Source organism: Cheilinus undulatus, linkage group 12, assembly GCF_018320785.1.
Source record: "Cheilinus undulatus linkage group 12, ASM1832078v1, whole genome shotgun sequence".
In the NCBI taxonomy this organism is placed as follows: Eukaryota; Metazoa; Chordata; class Actinopteri; order Labriformes; family Labridae; genus Cheilinus; species Cheilinus undulatus.
The window spans coordinates 41,133,323-41,147,459 of NC_054876.1; the positions used below are offsets into that span (position 1 = coordinate 41,133,323).

The 14,137-nt window shown below is 39.8% G+C and overlaps 1 protein-coding gene across 1 annotated transcript in view; it reads left to right on the top strand.

Annotated features, from left to right (window-relative positions):
- Positions 1-14,137, top strand: part of gria4b (glutamate receptor, ionotropic, AMPA 4b) — a 250,881-nt gene that overhangs the window by 189,847 nt on the left and 46,897 nt on the right. Inside the window, exon 10 of the mRNA XM_041800842.1 lies at positions 2,891-3,097. Within this exon, the coding sequence (XP_041656776.1) occupies positions 2,891-3,097 (207 nt within the window). The remainder of the gene's footprint in view (positions 1-2,890; positions 3,098-14,137) is intronic.

Below are 14,137 nucleotides of genomic sequence, written 5' to 3' on the forward strand. Positions count from 1 at the left end.
GAAGATATCAACCTCTAGTTTATTTGCGATCTAAGCCAAAAATACTGCAAAACTCACAATCCTTGAGTGTCACAGCAACGTCTCTGATAGCTGGGTTCTCCAGGAACCAGCCTACAAACTAAGGCTGTCTACTGTTGACACAACAACGCATGCAGCTGCAGTATGAAGCAATAAATATGCAAACTACGATACATTACATCATTATCACTTGAAATATCATACTATAATAAAGATAAGTGTAGAAATGAGGTACAAATGTGGGTTGTAAGCTTGAAAAGTTAACATTAACAATGATTTAAGATTAATTGCAATGAATTGTGGGACATGCAGTTCCTTCCTCCTTGCAAAGAAATATACACAGTCTTGTAGCTTTCCTGTTATCTCTGTTTCCTGCCATTTTTGCGCCAAATCAAATGTTTTACAGTCACAAGTACTCAGGTAGATGTTCAACCTGGTTCATAAATTAGAAGCGTTATAATAAATGTTTTGTGTAATTTCTACGGGGGATTTGAATCATCAAAAAATGATGAGACTTGCATGTGCAGTCTGATGGATGGTTTCATGGCTCACTTTTTCCCCAGGATGTTAGCAGATTAATGTGGATTGCTCTAAAGAATTTTGATTTTATCACAGTATGTTCCTGAGAGGTGATAATAACTTTAGTGCGCAAAAGTACAAAATGACACATGCTTTTTAGCCAATAGACTTTTTTACTCACTTATTTAGAATGAATACTGGTACAAAGTGTCCCTCAAAAAGGTTAATGTTTTTTCCATTCTTGGATATTCTTGCAGGAATATTCACAAAATGCTAAATAATGCCTTGCTAACATGCATCAGTTTGGTAGTCTAGTGTAAGAACTGTTATGAAACATACATTCCTGATTGTAAATTTAGACTAAAACGTATATTTTTATGATATATATGTATATTAATGTTTTGTTTTGCCGCAGGCTCAGCCGAGGATTTGCATTCTCCTCTTTAAGGCGAGTCTTTTGGGTACCTCTCTTTAGCCCAGGGCAATGTCAAGCAAGCACATCTCACAAATAAATCTCTTTTTATCAATATGCATAGGCTACCTTCCATGACAAACGTAATGTATTAAGAAATATGAGCCCAGAAACCAGGCAAGGCTCCCAGTGGGTCCGATGATCTATAACCCTGACTGGTCACAGTGTAGGCAGTTGGAGCCACCGCTGATTACTTAAAGTGTTTGAGTCGAGTCAGGCTTGTTTCAAGTATTTAGTCATTCAGTCTGGCTGCAGCTCAGTTCTCACTTCCCTTCAGCTTTATGTCTGCCTCCTTTTCTGCTTAGTCATGTATCATGCATCACATTAATTCTTTGAAGATTTTTTTCTGCATCCCATCTGAACTCTGAGCTGTGCATATGAAGCACAAGCTGTCATTATGATTACACATGCATCTCTTTCTGTTCAACGCCAAATTATCTTCAGCAATAAAAAAGCATCTCACAGCAGTGAGGATCAGGCCTAAAGTCACTTTTAAAGCTGTGCTAGGCATTTTTTTTCCTCCTTTGATATGCTCAGGTGGTAGTGGAAAGTAGATTTTTAAAAGTAGATATTTAAGTTTCACCAGGGCAGCCCTTTGTCACCAGTCCTGTTCATAACTTTTATGGACAGAATTTATAGGCGCAGCCAGGCTGTTGAGGGTGTCCGGTTTGGTGGCCTTAGGATTAGGTTTCTGCTTTTCGTGGATGATGTGGTCCTGTTGGCTTCATCAGACCGGGACCTCCAGCTCTCACTGGAACGGTTTGCAACCAGGTGTGAAGCGGCTGGGATGAGAATCAGCACCTCCAAATCTGAGACCATGGTCCTCAGTCAGAAAAGGGTGGAATGCCCTCTCCAGGTTGAGAATGAGACCCTGCCCCAAGTGGAGGAGTTCAAGTATCTCGGGTTCTTGTTCACAAGTGAGGGAAGAATGGAGCGGGTCTGGGCTTCCTTGCCTAGGCTGCTGCCCCCGTGACCCGATCTCGGATAAGCGGAAGAAGATGGATGGATGGATGGATGGATGGATGGATATTTAAGTTTCAAAGAGGGAGGCATTCCTTCAATCTAGGCTCTTTGAATAAATGTCTTCAATGTTCTGTAAATGTCACACTTTAGTAACCATCCCTCAGACCAAAATAAACTACATGGCTTCATCTCCTTCCTCATCATTCCCTCAGTGTTGCGACTGACTGCAGTCGTTCGTAATGCCGATGCTGTCTTGCACCGGTGCTGAGCCAAAACCTTCAGCACTGCCGCCAATCCACCGTCAACCTTCAGTCTCAGATTCGGGGTGTAAGATCACGCTTCATCTCGCCACAAATTTCTGCATTTAAATTAAATGTCCAGAGCTGAGATCAGAGCCTGGGCGCCAAACAGAAACTCTTATCTGCTGCAGCAAACTTTTCAAGTGATCACAAAATCGAGTCGTCTGACTGAACTTAAACTGAATGCACCCTGTGGATCTTCCTTCAATCTTCTTTAGGTTTACATTTAAGTGTTCCAAAATGCATCATTTTGCAGCTTTAGATCATAATAAAAAGCTGAGTCATTTTCTGCTTTCTAGAACATTTATCCACCTTTGCTGCATTTATGTTTCAGAAGATGTCTCTTCCATTGAATGCCAGCCAGTGAAAAAGCTGAAATCATTAGAAATAAAGTACAGTTCATCATCTGCATGCTTGTGCAGTAGATACAATCAAGTCATTTAAACATTGCTCCATAGCACTCCTAGTGGTGGAAAACTGCAGAGAGTTCCTTGAAACTCGAGTAGGTATGAATGAGCTGCGGTTCCTGTTTGTCATCCTGTTTTCTGTTGTTGTGCAAGCCCTCATGTCCGTGTGTCTGTCTGTCTGACGGTCTGGTTCATGGTTATGGTTTGTGTAGGAGGGTCCTTATGTGATGCTTAAGAAGAACTGGGAGATGTACGAAGGAAACGACCAGTACGAGGGATACTGCGTGGACCTGGCCTCTGAGATCGCCAAACATATCGGCATCAAGTACAAAATCTCCATCGTCCCAGACGGGAAGTACGGCGCCAGGGACCCAGAGACGAAGATCTGGAACGGAATGGTCGGGGAGCTGGTGTACGGGGTAAGAGCTTTGATTTTTCCTCACCTCAAATGCACCACCAACTCATCCCTGAAATGAGTTTTTCATCCAAGCTTCATCTCCTCAGTCAAAGTTAAATTTGAAGCTGTCAGTAGGATTTATGGTGACAATTAGAGACAATAATGTGTCATCTTCGGGGAAAGTGTACAGCTGCTTGGCTTTTGACAGAAAAATTGGTTTTCACTTTCTTTAGTGCTGAAAATGTCCCAAAGTCGGTCATCTGAGCAGAGTTTCATAAGAGTAGTGTTTTTATTCTGAGCAATTAGTTCATCATTTCTCATCCTGATGACTTTTTGATCATAACAGTGAATTCATAAGAATCAGGTCTGGTCACTTAGACATTTAAAGTGAAAATATAATCCTCAAGGGAAATTAAAGGCGACTTTTCTACCCCTTTTTCACCTTGAAGCACAGTCTCCTGAAGTCTGAATGAATGTCTGTGCTGTGTTTGGTCAAAACATAAAATGGATCAAATGCCAGAGGAGGTTTTTGACCCTGTATAAACCAGCTCTTAACAGTCTTTATCAGGATGCTCTCTTTAGGTGTGTGCCTCTTTAAATGTTAGTACAGATGTGTGCTTTCATGACTGCCGGTGGTGATCTATGGCAGGGGTTACCAGGTGTGGGCAGGTGTTATTATTCTGAACACACGGTCAGATTTCATGTTTTTAGACACAGGAGGACCACAAACGAAGGACATAGACACATGTGCAATAATACTAAAAAAAAAAAAAATGACATATTCCCTTTAACATGTATGTGCGTTTTTTAATTTAAGGGCATCTCAGCTGGACCACATTTCTTTTTTAAAGTAAGGGTGAGGAGCCACAGAGAGAGCTTGTCCTGGCATCTCCCCAGTGGCTCAGAGAAACTCTGCCATTCACACGCCACAGTAGCGTTAGCCTGTAGAGCTCAGGGTACTACCTGAGCTGCATATGTCTGCTACCTCATTTTATCTTGTCTTTTTAAGTGGTCCGTATTGAAATTAACAGACAGAACATTCGTCCAATCATCTTCTGAGAATTTTTTGAAAAGTCCTGCCCTTCCCACATGCTTTGTAATGGAGGTTTGCAGATAAATGTGGATTATATCCCATTCAATGGATATATGAAGCAGCATCTGGCATGTCAGATAAATCCTAATCAGAACAACAGAGTTCCTTCTATAATCACCTAACTGCTGCCTGTAGCTTCTCCTGTTTACCTAAATATTGTGATGATTCTTGGAATAAATTGCTAACATTCTGCTTTCAAGCTGTTTATCAAACCAAACACATCAAAATTCTTTACCTGTGAAACATCTGGGTTGTAGGTTTTCAAATATTTTTGCCAAAAGTTTAACAGCAATTTAACAAAACAAACAAACAAACAAACAAACAAACAAAACAAAAAAAAACAAATATATAAAGTGAACAGAGGTAAAGAGTAGACAAAACATTTTTGGGGGCCAGTGTTTCTCAAACAATGGGCCATGATTCCTGGGTAGGGACAGGAACTGTGCTCTGGTCCCTGTTTGATTGGTTAACCTGGATGCTACTCCTAAATCACAAACTCAGATTAGTTTGCCTAATCAGTGGTGGGTAAAAATCAACTATTTGAGCTGTGTTATAACCATGGACAAAATTGGACTAAGTCTGAGTGACGTTAGCCATGAAGCTTAGCGTTCGTTCATGCAGGACATGGATACCGTACGCCCAGCTGTGATCAGCTGATGGCCAGTTGATCCCAATTATCACCTCCCAACTTTCACAGCAAATCACTGCTCTTTAATATGATATTCTTCTCACTAATGCTTGCTTGCATCAATGCCGATGCACCCCTCTGCTGCTGCTGACAAAACTTCACATCCTCCACCCGAGCCTCCTCATTGATAGCACAAAGCTTGTTGCACCAGGATGCTTAAATACATCATAAATATATCTATCCATACGGGGTTTTTTTAGCTATGCGTTCTATGCTGCTTGACCAACCTAAGGATTGCCTTTTGAGTGGAGCCTTCTTCACCAAGTAAAACTGTATATTTTGCAATAAATAGTTAAATGTTTGACTAGAGATTCTCATTGAAATTCAGTTACTGAATCCGCCATTAGTCATTCTGCGGCTGTCGCCAACTAACTTTAGAACAACCCAGTAACAGACAGATAAGAGCAGAATAAATACAGTTTTATTTCTCAGTGATCTTGTGGCCCAGCTGCCCTGGACCCAGAAGGCAAGAAAGTGCACTGTCAGGGCAACAGTTTTTATCAAACAGTACCAGGACAGGTTCACTGGCTTCTTCTTAGCTGACGGCTGGTGTATGAACTCATGCCATAAAGCTGTACGCACTCCTGGCTTGAGTTTTATAATGCTTAAAGCAGGTTAAGCGGCGCTCTGCGGTAATGGGACATACACCGTTCTCCTTGAAAGTCATCAAACTATCAGATGGTCTGGAACTATTTTAAGTCGGGAGAGTTGCATATTGATGCTTTAGGTACACAAAGTTGACACAAAGTTTTAAAGCATCTATAGCATGTAAATCCCTCTCTGTGTGTTGTTTCATGCAGAGTCAAGCTTTAAAGAAGATCTACATGGATGACACATCTCTATAACACAGTAGTTCTTGATCTGCAGAGTTTGATTTAATCTCTGAATGCCTGAATCACAGCTGTGTGTTATTTGCTGTGCAGATAATTAAACCAGTCTGAAATCAAACTGTAAACACACCATCAATCTCTCGGGGTATTAATGCTTGCAGGAAGGAGGGAATTAGTGTGGTATTAGGGCTGAGCTTTAGGAGGGAGTTACAGAGGAAGAGCGTAGGTGTGGAGATCATTAAAGAATCTCTGAGGTGAAGATTTAATTCGGAGGTGGGGTGTCTTTCTGCAGATGACCTTGCTGTGAGATCAAGGTGGATGGAGGCTCGTGGTATGGAACGCTGCTGGGCGGAAAAGATGGTGAAAGTGAGCAAGGAGAGGCTGGAGTTAGTATTCTGGAGATATGATCTGAGAAAGCCTTAATTGATTCATGCAAATGAATCTTTGTGGGGAGGAACATGGATAGAAAGACAAAGTTACAGTATCTACAGTGGCTTTTTACATTAAATAAGGTTGGATTTAAGTAATCTGAAGAGCTGGTATTTCTAATTTTAATAAATGATTATCTAAACCTTTAACTCCTGCTGAAATTTGTTTCTGATGACAAGATTCTTAACGAAAAAGCATACTGTGACTATCTATGCCTACCGTTAATATTCTTATAAGGATACGTTGAGGATCTGTCAACAAATTTGAAGCATTTTCACAAAAAAATTCAACTTAAAATAATAGAGATAGTTTTTTTTATCAAGTTTTCAACTTTTCTTCACAGAGAAAGGCTTTTTATGCTCTGCTGGAAAGGATTTGTTTAGCATCCACACAAACAGCAGAGCAATTTGTTTCAGATAAATTGAGACAAAAAGGAGTAAAAGAACTGTTTTCTCGTCCTCTTTTTGTGGTGAGTTAAGTGGCATTTTCACAAAGAGGCATTTTACACGCCTGCATCTCTTTTGTGCTGCGGTGACTCACCGAGGAGCCGACTGCAGCGAGCGAGGAGCGGCACGGATCGGGAAGTGTCAGGACTGATCAGACGGCACAATGAAGCACAGTAGCTGTAAAGAGTAACCAGGTTGGCCGAAAGCGCAGGAGTGGAAAAAGTACAGCTGTGCTCGTCTGTTTTCAACTTTTTAACAAGGACTGAGAGCCGAAACACATCCTGTCTAAAAGCTTTGCTTGGAACTGAGGAAATGATGTGTAAAATGCCTTAAATATGAGACATCTACCAGGGTAAAAAAAAAACAAAAAAAGATCTTTTGACCGAGTACAAATGTCTTCTTACTGTTTAAACCCTTAGTCCAAGGCCAGACATAGTGTTGTCTGACTACTTACTAATTAATCTTTCTCTTGAAGCCTCTTTATGCTTGCTTTTTTGCTGTAAAACTGATCTAAGAGGTTCAAAAAGTTAATATTTGTACTGCATTTCTGAGGTTGAAATGAAAATTTGCTCAAAGAGCAACAAAACCTCCAGATCACTTCTTCTGCTTGGTAGTATTTATGATCAGCTCTGAAACAGCCTTCAACTTCTGATGGATTAATCCATTTAAGCCCTTAGCTATTTTTTAAACCGTTTTGTCTCTCCTGGACTTATTGTCAAACATCCTTTTTTTTCAGGACAACCTGGGCTTTAAGAATATGTGCTGCAGCAAAAAAAAAAATTGAAATTTTTTGATTTGAAATTAAAAGCCAAAAACTCTGGGGGACCAAAAAGTGAAAAAAAAATTCCTGCATGACAAAAAAATCTTCTAAATGTTCACATATTTGCAAAAACTGTCCTTTTGCTTTTTTTTTATTGGTTGTTTTTCAGCCAATATTCAATTCCCACAAGTCACAGCATGAGGCAACAACAGAACAGCCTTCCATCGGTTGCCACAAAGCATTCTGGGAAATAAAGTGGTTAGCATTCAAAGCTAGTTACTGAAACAATCAAAAATGATTAAAAATTGCTACAAATAAAAATCAACTTGGTGTGGGTTTAATCTTTAAAGACCCTGAAAAGTCACCACATTCCAGGCTTGCCTCTATAAGAGCTACAAAGGCAGGGATAGCGTCATTAGAATGGCACAACTAGCTTTAGGAAGTGAAAAAAAGATGAGACTACGATACATGATTCAAATGTTATTTAACTTTTAATAACCTATGTCACATCCTGTCCTTCACAACAACATCAGTCTGAGAGGGTTTAACTGTGCATTTTGTGTTGGAAATATGCACAGTGACTGCTCTCTATGGGTTAAAACTCAGCTATTGCAGTTTCAAGACCCTGTAAAGAGAAATCCAAAATTTGTGTCTTAACACTCTAGATATGTTGTAATATGGTTGCTGTAAACATGTGAAAACACTGAGATCTACATGTGACTGAACTCTGGATTTGGACTGTCAGAAAGTTTTTCACCTCTCTCCTGGCTGGGGTTTATTTGGGCGGGGCCAATATGTTGGCTGGTGATGTCACGAGCCCGCCCCCCAACACTACCATATAAAATCACAGAGCAGGTCATCTCAGTACAGTCTGTTGTTAGCTGATGTCACTGCCTTCTTTCGAAAGTTAACTGTCAGTTAAATGCTCTTTTTGTTTATTGTGAGGTAAATTTGCCGAATCTATCAGCCACAGTGGCCTATGGATCATTTAAAGCATCATAACAGAGATTTGAGCCAGAAAACTGACTTTGTCTCTTCTCTGACACAGAGCCAGGCAGCTGCACTCTGATCATAAGGTCAACATTCAGATTGTAACATTTTTTACATCTAAGGGGATCCTACTTCTCCTGAGTGGGCGTGGCTTCAGCTCATTAAACAGACACGCCCACACCATCCTGGAGCAGATTTTCCTGGCTCATTTTTCATGATTTTGAAGCTTAATTTTATAAACTTAGAGATGTTTTATTTGACTGAAATTTGATTAAGGGGTTCATAACACAGTGACCTATCATACAAAAAACCTAAACACAGTTTCAGTTTTCACTTTACAGGGTCTTTAACATTTCTTTGTAGGCAGTTGGCATATGTGGTACCAGTTTTAGTCAACAAACCCAGTAAAACTGTCCCCTCAGCATCAATGGGTATCCAAATGCATTAAGAGGACTGTGCATATTGAAAAAAACTGTAGTTGTAAAAGTGATTTAGGTGCTTTCAAAAGTCATTTGCTTGCCACAGTGGTGCAGACCAAACAGCAGCACCGAAACCATTAAAAAGGTGGGTTTCAGTTAGGGAAGAAGATCAATAACTGTCCCCATAAGGGCCTGGCTCTGCATTTTTCAAAAACTGAAAATCAGTAACATAGTGGCTTATAAAATAACGTTGATTTATCTTATCATATGTGCAAAAGTGTCAGCATTGTGCATCAGATTATCTGGCCTTAGCTGATGCTTAATTTACCCTGTTATCTCTTGACAAGTTAAAGACATCCCCTTAATTAGAAAATACTCATCCAGTGTTGAAATCCGCAGTAGAATTGGCAGAATAAGAGTTAATTGTCTGACTTAATGAGCTCACAGAAGTTACAGCTGAATCATGATTTGTTCAAAGTCAGCTCAGTTAAATGACAAATGCAAACTATTTTTATGACATATTCAAATAAAACATCAAGAAAAAAAATCTATTTGATGAGAAACTTTAATAAACAGTGCACTTATAATACTTCTGTTTAAAAAAATGTATTGCCGTTTGGTCTGATGTGGCTGATGGTGAAAGCATGAAAGAGTGAGTTGCTGCATCTAACTCATTTGTTTTAGGAAGACTGAGTCTGGGTTGATAAATGAGACGTGTTTAGATGAAAAACAAAGATGAATTAAAGACAAAAGAAGCCCAGGTTATTTCAGTATGAACATGTACTCTGGATACAGAAACCTCCAGACGGCTTTTTACTTGTCGGGATGAATCCAGCGTCGACAACATGCTCATACGTTATCATGTTTGAGTCCTCAGAGCTTCATTAGGAAAATGCACACGGACAAACAGCAGCTGTGAAATGAGCATAGCCTGGGAAAACAAACAGGTGCCAGGTGCTTCTGCCTCTAATTGGTGTTTTTTATGAGCTAGGTTAATATTAAATGTGTCTCCCAGATGTTGAGATTTTATAGGCTTAAGATGTAGACTGTATTATAAAAAGCATCCTGATGTTGCTGTTCACATTCCCCCAGTTTAAAAAATACACAACGGACCTTTTACATTTGGATGTACGGGTTTGGACGGGTTTGAGGCTATTACACAAACAACCTTTATATACATGCATAAATCTGAGGTTTGATGACAGCTTAGCTTTTCCAAACTGTGCAACTGTATTTTAGAGTAACAGACATCATTAATCCCAGGTAAACAGTGCTGTAAAAGAAGTATCTGCCCCCTTACTGATTTCTTATTTGTTGGCATATTTGTCATACTTAAATGTTTCAGATCATTCATCAAATTTTGATATTAGACAAAAATAACTCGAATGAATAAAAAATCAGTTTTTAAATAACAACTTGTGCCACTTGGCAGCAACAACTGCAAGCATTTGCAGTAACTGGCAATGACTTTAACGTCGCTGTGGAAGAATTTTGGCCCACTCTTCTTTGCAGAACTGTTTTAATTCAGCCACTGGAGGGTTTTCTAGCATTAATGGCCTCCCAAAGGTCAAGCCAATCAAGTTTAAGTCTAGACTTTGACTAGGCCACTCCAAAGCTTGTATTTTGTGTTGTTTTTTAGCTGTTCAGAGGTGGACTTGCTGATGTGTTTCCTGCTGCATAACCCAAGCAGTCTGAGCTTTAGGTCACAAAATGATGGCCGGACATTCTCCTTCAGGATTTTCTGGTAGAGAGCAGAATTTATGCCTCTATCAACAATAGAAGTGGAAAGTCTTAAAACAGCAAAGCAGTCCCAGACCATCACACTAACACCACCATCTTTGACTTTTGGCATGATTTTTCTTTATGAAATGCTTTGTTAGTTTTACTCCAGATGTAAAAGTTCAACTTTGGTCTCATATCTCCACAGAATATTTTCACAATATTTGAAGATCATCAAGATTTTTTGGCAAATTTGAGATGAGCCTTTGTGTTTCCTTTTATCCAGTAGAGGTTTTGGCCTTGGAACTCTGCCATGGCTACCATTTTTTCCTAGTCTCTTTCTTATGGTTGAATCATGAACACTGACCTTAACTGAGTCAAACCTGCAGGTCTTCAGATGTTCTGGGTTCTTTTGTGACATCCTAAACGAGTATTTAATGCACTCTTGGGGTCATTTTGGTTGGCCGGCCACTCCTGGGAAGGTTTACCACTGTTCCAAGTTTTTCTCCATTTGTGGATAATGGCTCTCACCACAGTTCACTCGAGTCCCAAAGCTTTAGAAATGGCTTCTCTCCAGACTAAAAGACTTCAGTGACTTTTTTCTCATCTGTTGTAGAATTTCTTCAGATGGATCCATGATGTGTTGCTTTTTAAGATCTTGTAGCCCAGTGGTTCTCAACCTTTTCACCCTGCCCCCCCCAAAAAAGTGCCAGAGACCAGGGACCCCCCACTGTACCTGAAGGTGGTTGAACAGCCAAAAACATTTAAGAATAGTCATGTGCAGACAAAAAAAAGGAAAAAAAAAATAGGTTAAAGTGGCAAAAACAGGTACAAAAAGACGTCAAAGGGATTTAAAAAATGGCTGAAATGGCTTTAAAGTGAAAAAATTGGTGGAAACTAGGTGAAATGGGATGAAAAATTGAAATAAACTGGCAAACATGGTTTAACTGTGGTAAAATGGGCAAAAAGTGTTGTAAAAAGTGGTTGATAGAGGCAATAATGGGTCAACATGGGCAATAATAGGCAGAAAGTGACAAGAATTGGTTTTAGAGAGGCAAAAACAGGTTAAAAAAAAAAGTGATGGAAAGGGTTTAAAATGGACAAAATGGGTTTAAGTGGCAAAAGTGGGTTAAAACTGGCAACATTTGTGTTAAAATGTGATGAAAAAGGTTTACATTTGGTAAAATTGATTTCAACTAGCAACAGCATCATTTAAAAAATATTAAAATATATTAGTTTTTTAAGGCATCTGGAGACCCCCTCTCAGTGTCTTATGACCCCCAAGGGGGTCCCGACCCCAAGGTTGAGAACCACTGTTGTAGCCTACTTCGCTCTGTCGGTCAGGTTGTCTTTAAGGGATTCAGCAGGTCTGGCAGTAAAGAGGTCTGGGTGTAGCTTGTGGAAGTGAATTTAAATGAAGTCATTATTTAAAAACTGTATTTTGTATTCACTCTGGTTATCTTTGTCTAATATTCAGATTTGTTTGATGATCTGAAACATTTAAGTGTGACAAATGCGAAAAAATTAAATCAGGAAGGGGGAAAATACTCATTTTCACAGCACTGTAAATAAATCACACAAACCAAAATTCAAGGTTTACAAACTGTGTTTTTAAACCAAAAATGAGTCTAAATGTTTTTAAATTTATATTGGCTTCACCTGATTGGTTCACCACCCATTTTATAAACAAATCAGTTTAGAAAAAGGGGATCTGTGTGAGCATAATCATCTGCCTTTTTGAAAATACAAATGGCTCGGTTGTTGTAGCATTTATTGTTGCTTTAAAGGTTGATCTCCACTATTCCACTCTGTAAGATATTTAACTTGTAAGGCAAAAACCTTGTATCTCCAAAATCACTTTTCACAGAACAAAAATAACGCTGTATTTCTCAACTGATTTAACACTGAATGGTCATAGTCAGCATCTTTTTGACACTTTTAATTGCTTTTGAATTTGTTAAAACCTACTGACAGATGTTAAGACTGACCGATAATACTGATTTATAAAAAAGAAATACTGATGGTGGTGGGTTTCAGCCATAGGCAACAAAATTAAGGAATGCCTTGTATCCCATACATCAGTTTTGTCAATAATTATCTGAGATCTATTGGTTCGATATACGAACCAGTGGAGCACTCAACATTTGCTATTTTTTCAGTCATGTGTATTACTGTAGCATTGGTTCCTGTCCATGCATTAACGCACTGGCTTACAACCTGGGGTCCAGGACCCCTGAGGAAGGCCCAAAGACCCCAGTGAGGCTTTGTCTGCTCAACAAAAGATGGGCATAAACTGACTGAAATCTTCATCTTCAAGTCACTCAGATTTTGGTAAAAAAAAAAAAACATGTGTAGGTCTATTTTGCCCAGGTTTATATCAATGAAAAATTAAAATCAATGCTGATGATGTTTCATGTGTTTTCCTGTGTTTTTTGTTTTTTGGGGGTTTTTTTGGAGGGGGGGGGGGCTCAGCTCACCTCAGATACTAGTAATGGGGCTCCAAGGAAAACAGGATGGGAACCACAGCAGTAACAGACAAAAAGAAATAAGATCGCAAAGCTATGAAGGCCAAGATGAAAACTTCTGAGGATTTCATAAAGATCTGCATCAGCCACAGAAATCAGAATATTCTCCTTTTTTAATATCTGGATTCCAGGCATGTGAAAGCAATTTTCCCAGATAGAGAAATGCATTAAAAATTGAGTTAAAGTGTCAAGAGTTGAGGTCAGATGTAAGATTTCTATGTAAAAGAATAGGCAGAGAAGAAACACTGCCAGTAGAACCTCGTTGTGTGTGTGTGGTTGTGTGTGTATTCTTTGCACCGTCGTGCACCTCCACTATCTCATGTGTGATTTGGGGCATAGGCGAAGCGTTCTCAGGGACGTTTGAGGACACAGAAGCTGTCAGCACTTCCCGGTCTTAGACCATTCATTTCTGCCCGGTTCTCCCTGAAAAGCCGCACTGCCACAAAAGCCCTGCCTCCTTTTAACCTGCCATGTATTTTAGCACGCACTAACCGCCCCGAGGCTGTCATCTTAGCGCATTTTCCTGAGGATGAAAGAACTTAAATCTCTTTCATTTTCTCTCCCTCGCCCCTGTTTTTCTCCTTTCCTGCCTCCTTCAGCGTCAGATGGCCCTAATGAAAGTTTAAACTCTTGCTGATATTAAGCCCTCCGCTCCCGCATCAGACAGACAAGGTCACAAGTGTTGCTAAGTCACTGACTGTAATCAGGTTTGTGGATTTTCAACTCAAGCCAGTGTGCACTTTTTCCACAGCTGCAGACCTCTGAGGCTGCTGTATCCCATTTTCACCATCCTGTGCTGTAAGCATATTTCTCCAACACATTATTTTATCCTTTTTGCTGATTCTCCCACAGTTTCACCTAAGCCTCTCAGCCTCAGAGGGGGCTGCAGTTTCTTTTCTTTCCTTCTGTCTTAACTCGATCACTCTGAGATGAATTCATCAAGCGTATAAACTCGAGATTTGCTCAGTCGAGGGAGAAATGACACAAGTTGAGGAGAAAGAAGAAGTGGTAATTGTGGTTGTTTTGCTTTCTGATGGTTGGCTGGCTGTTGGCCTCCAGCGTGTCGTTTCTGTGACTAAGTGATAGTTGATTGTGGCACCGCCCGGCTTTGGAGAGACAATCCATCATTTGCATTTGTTTATCTGTCATCATTTGGATTCAGA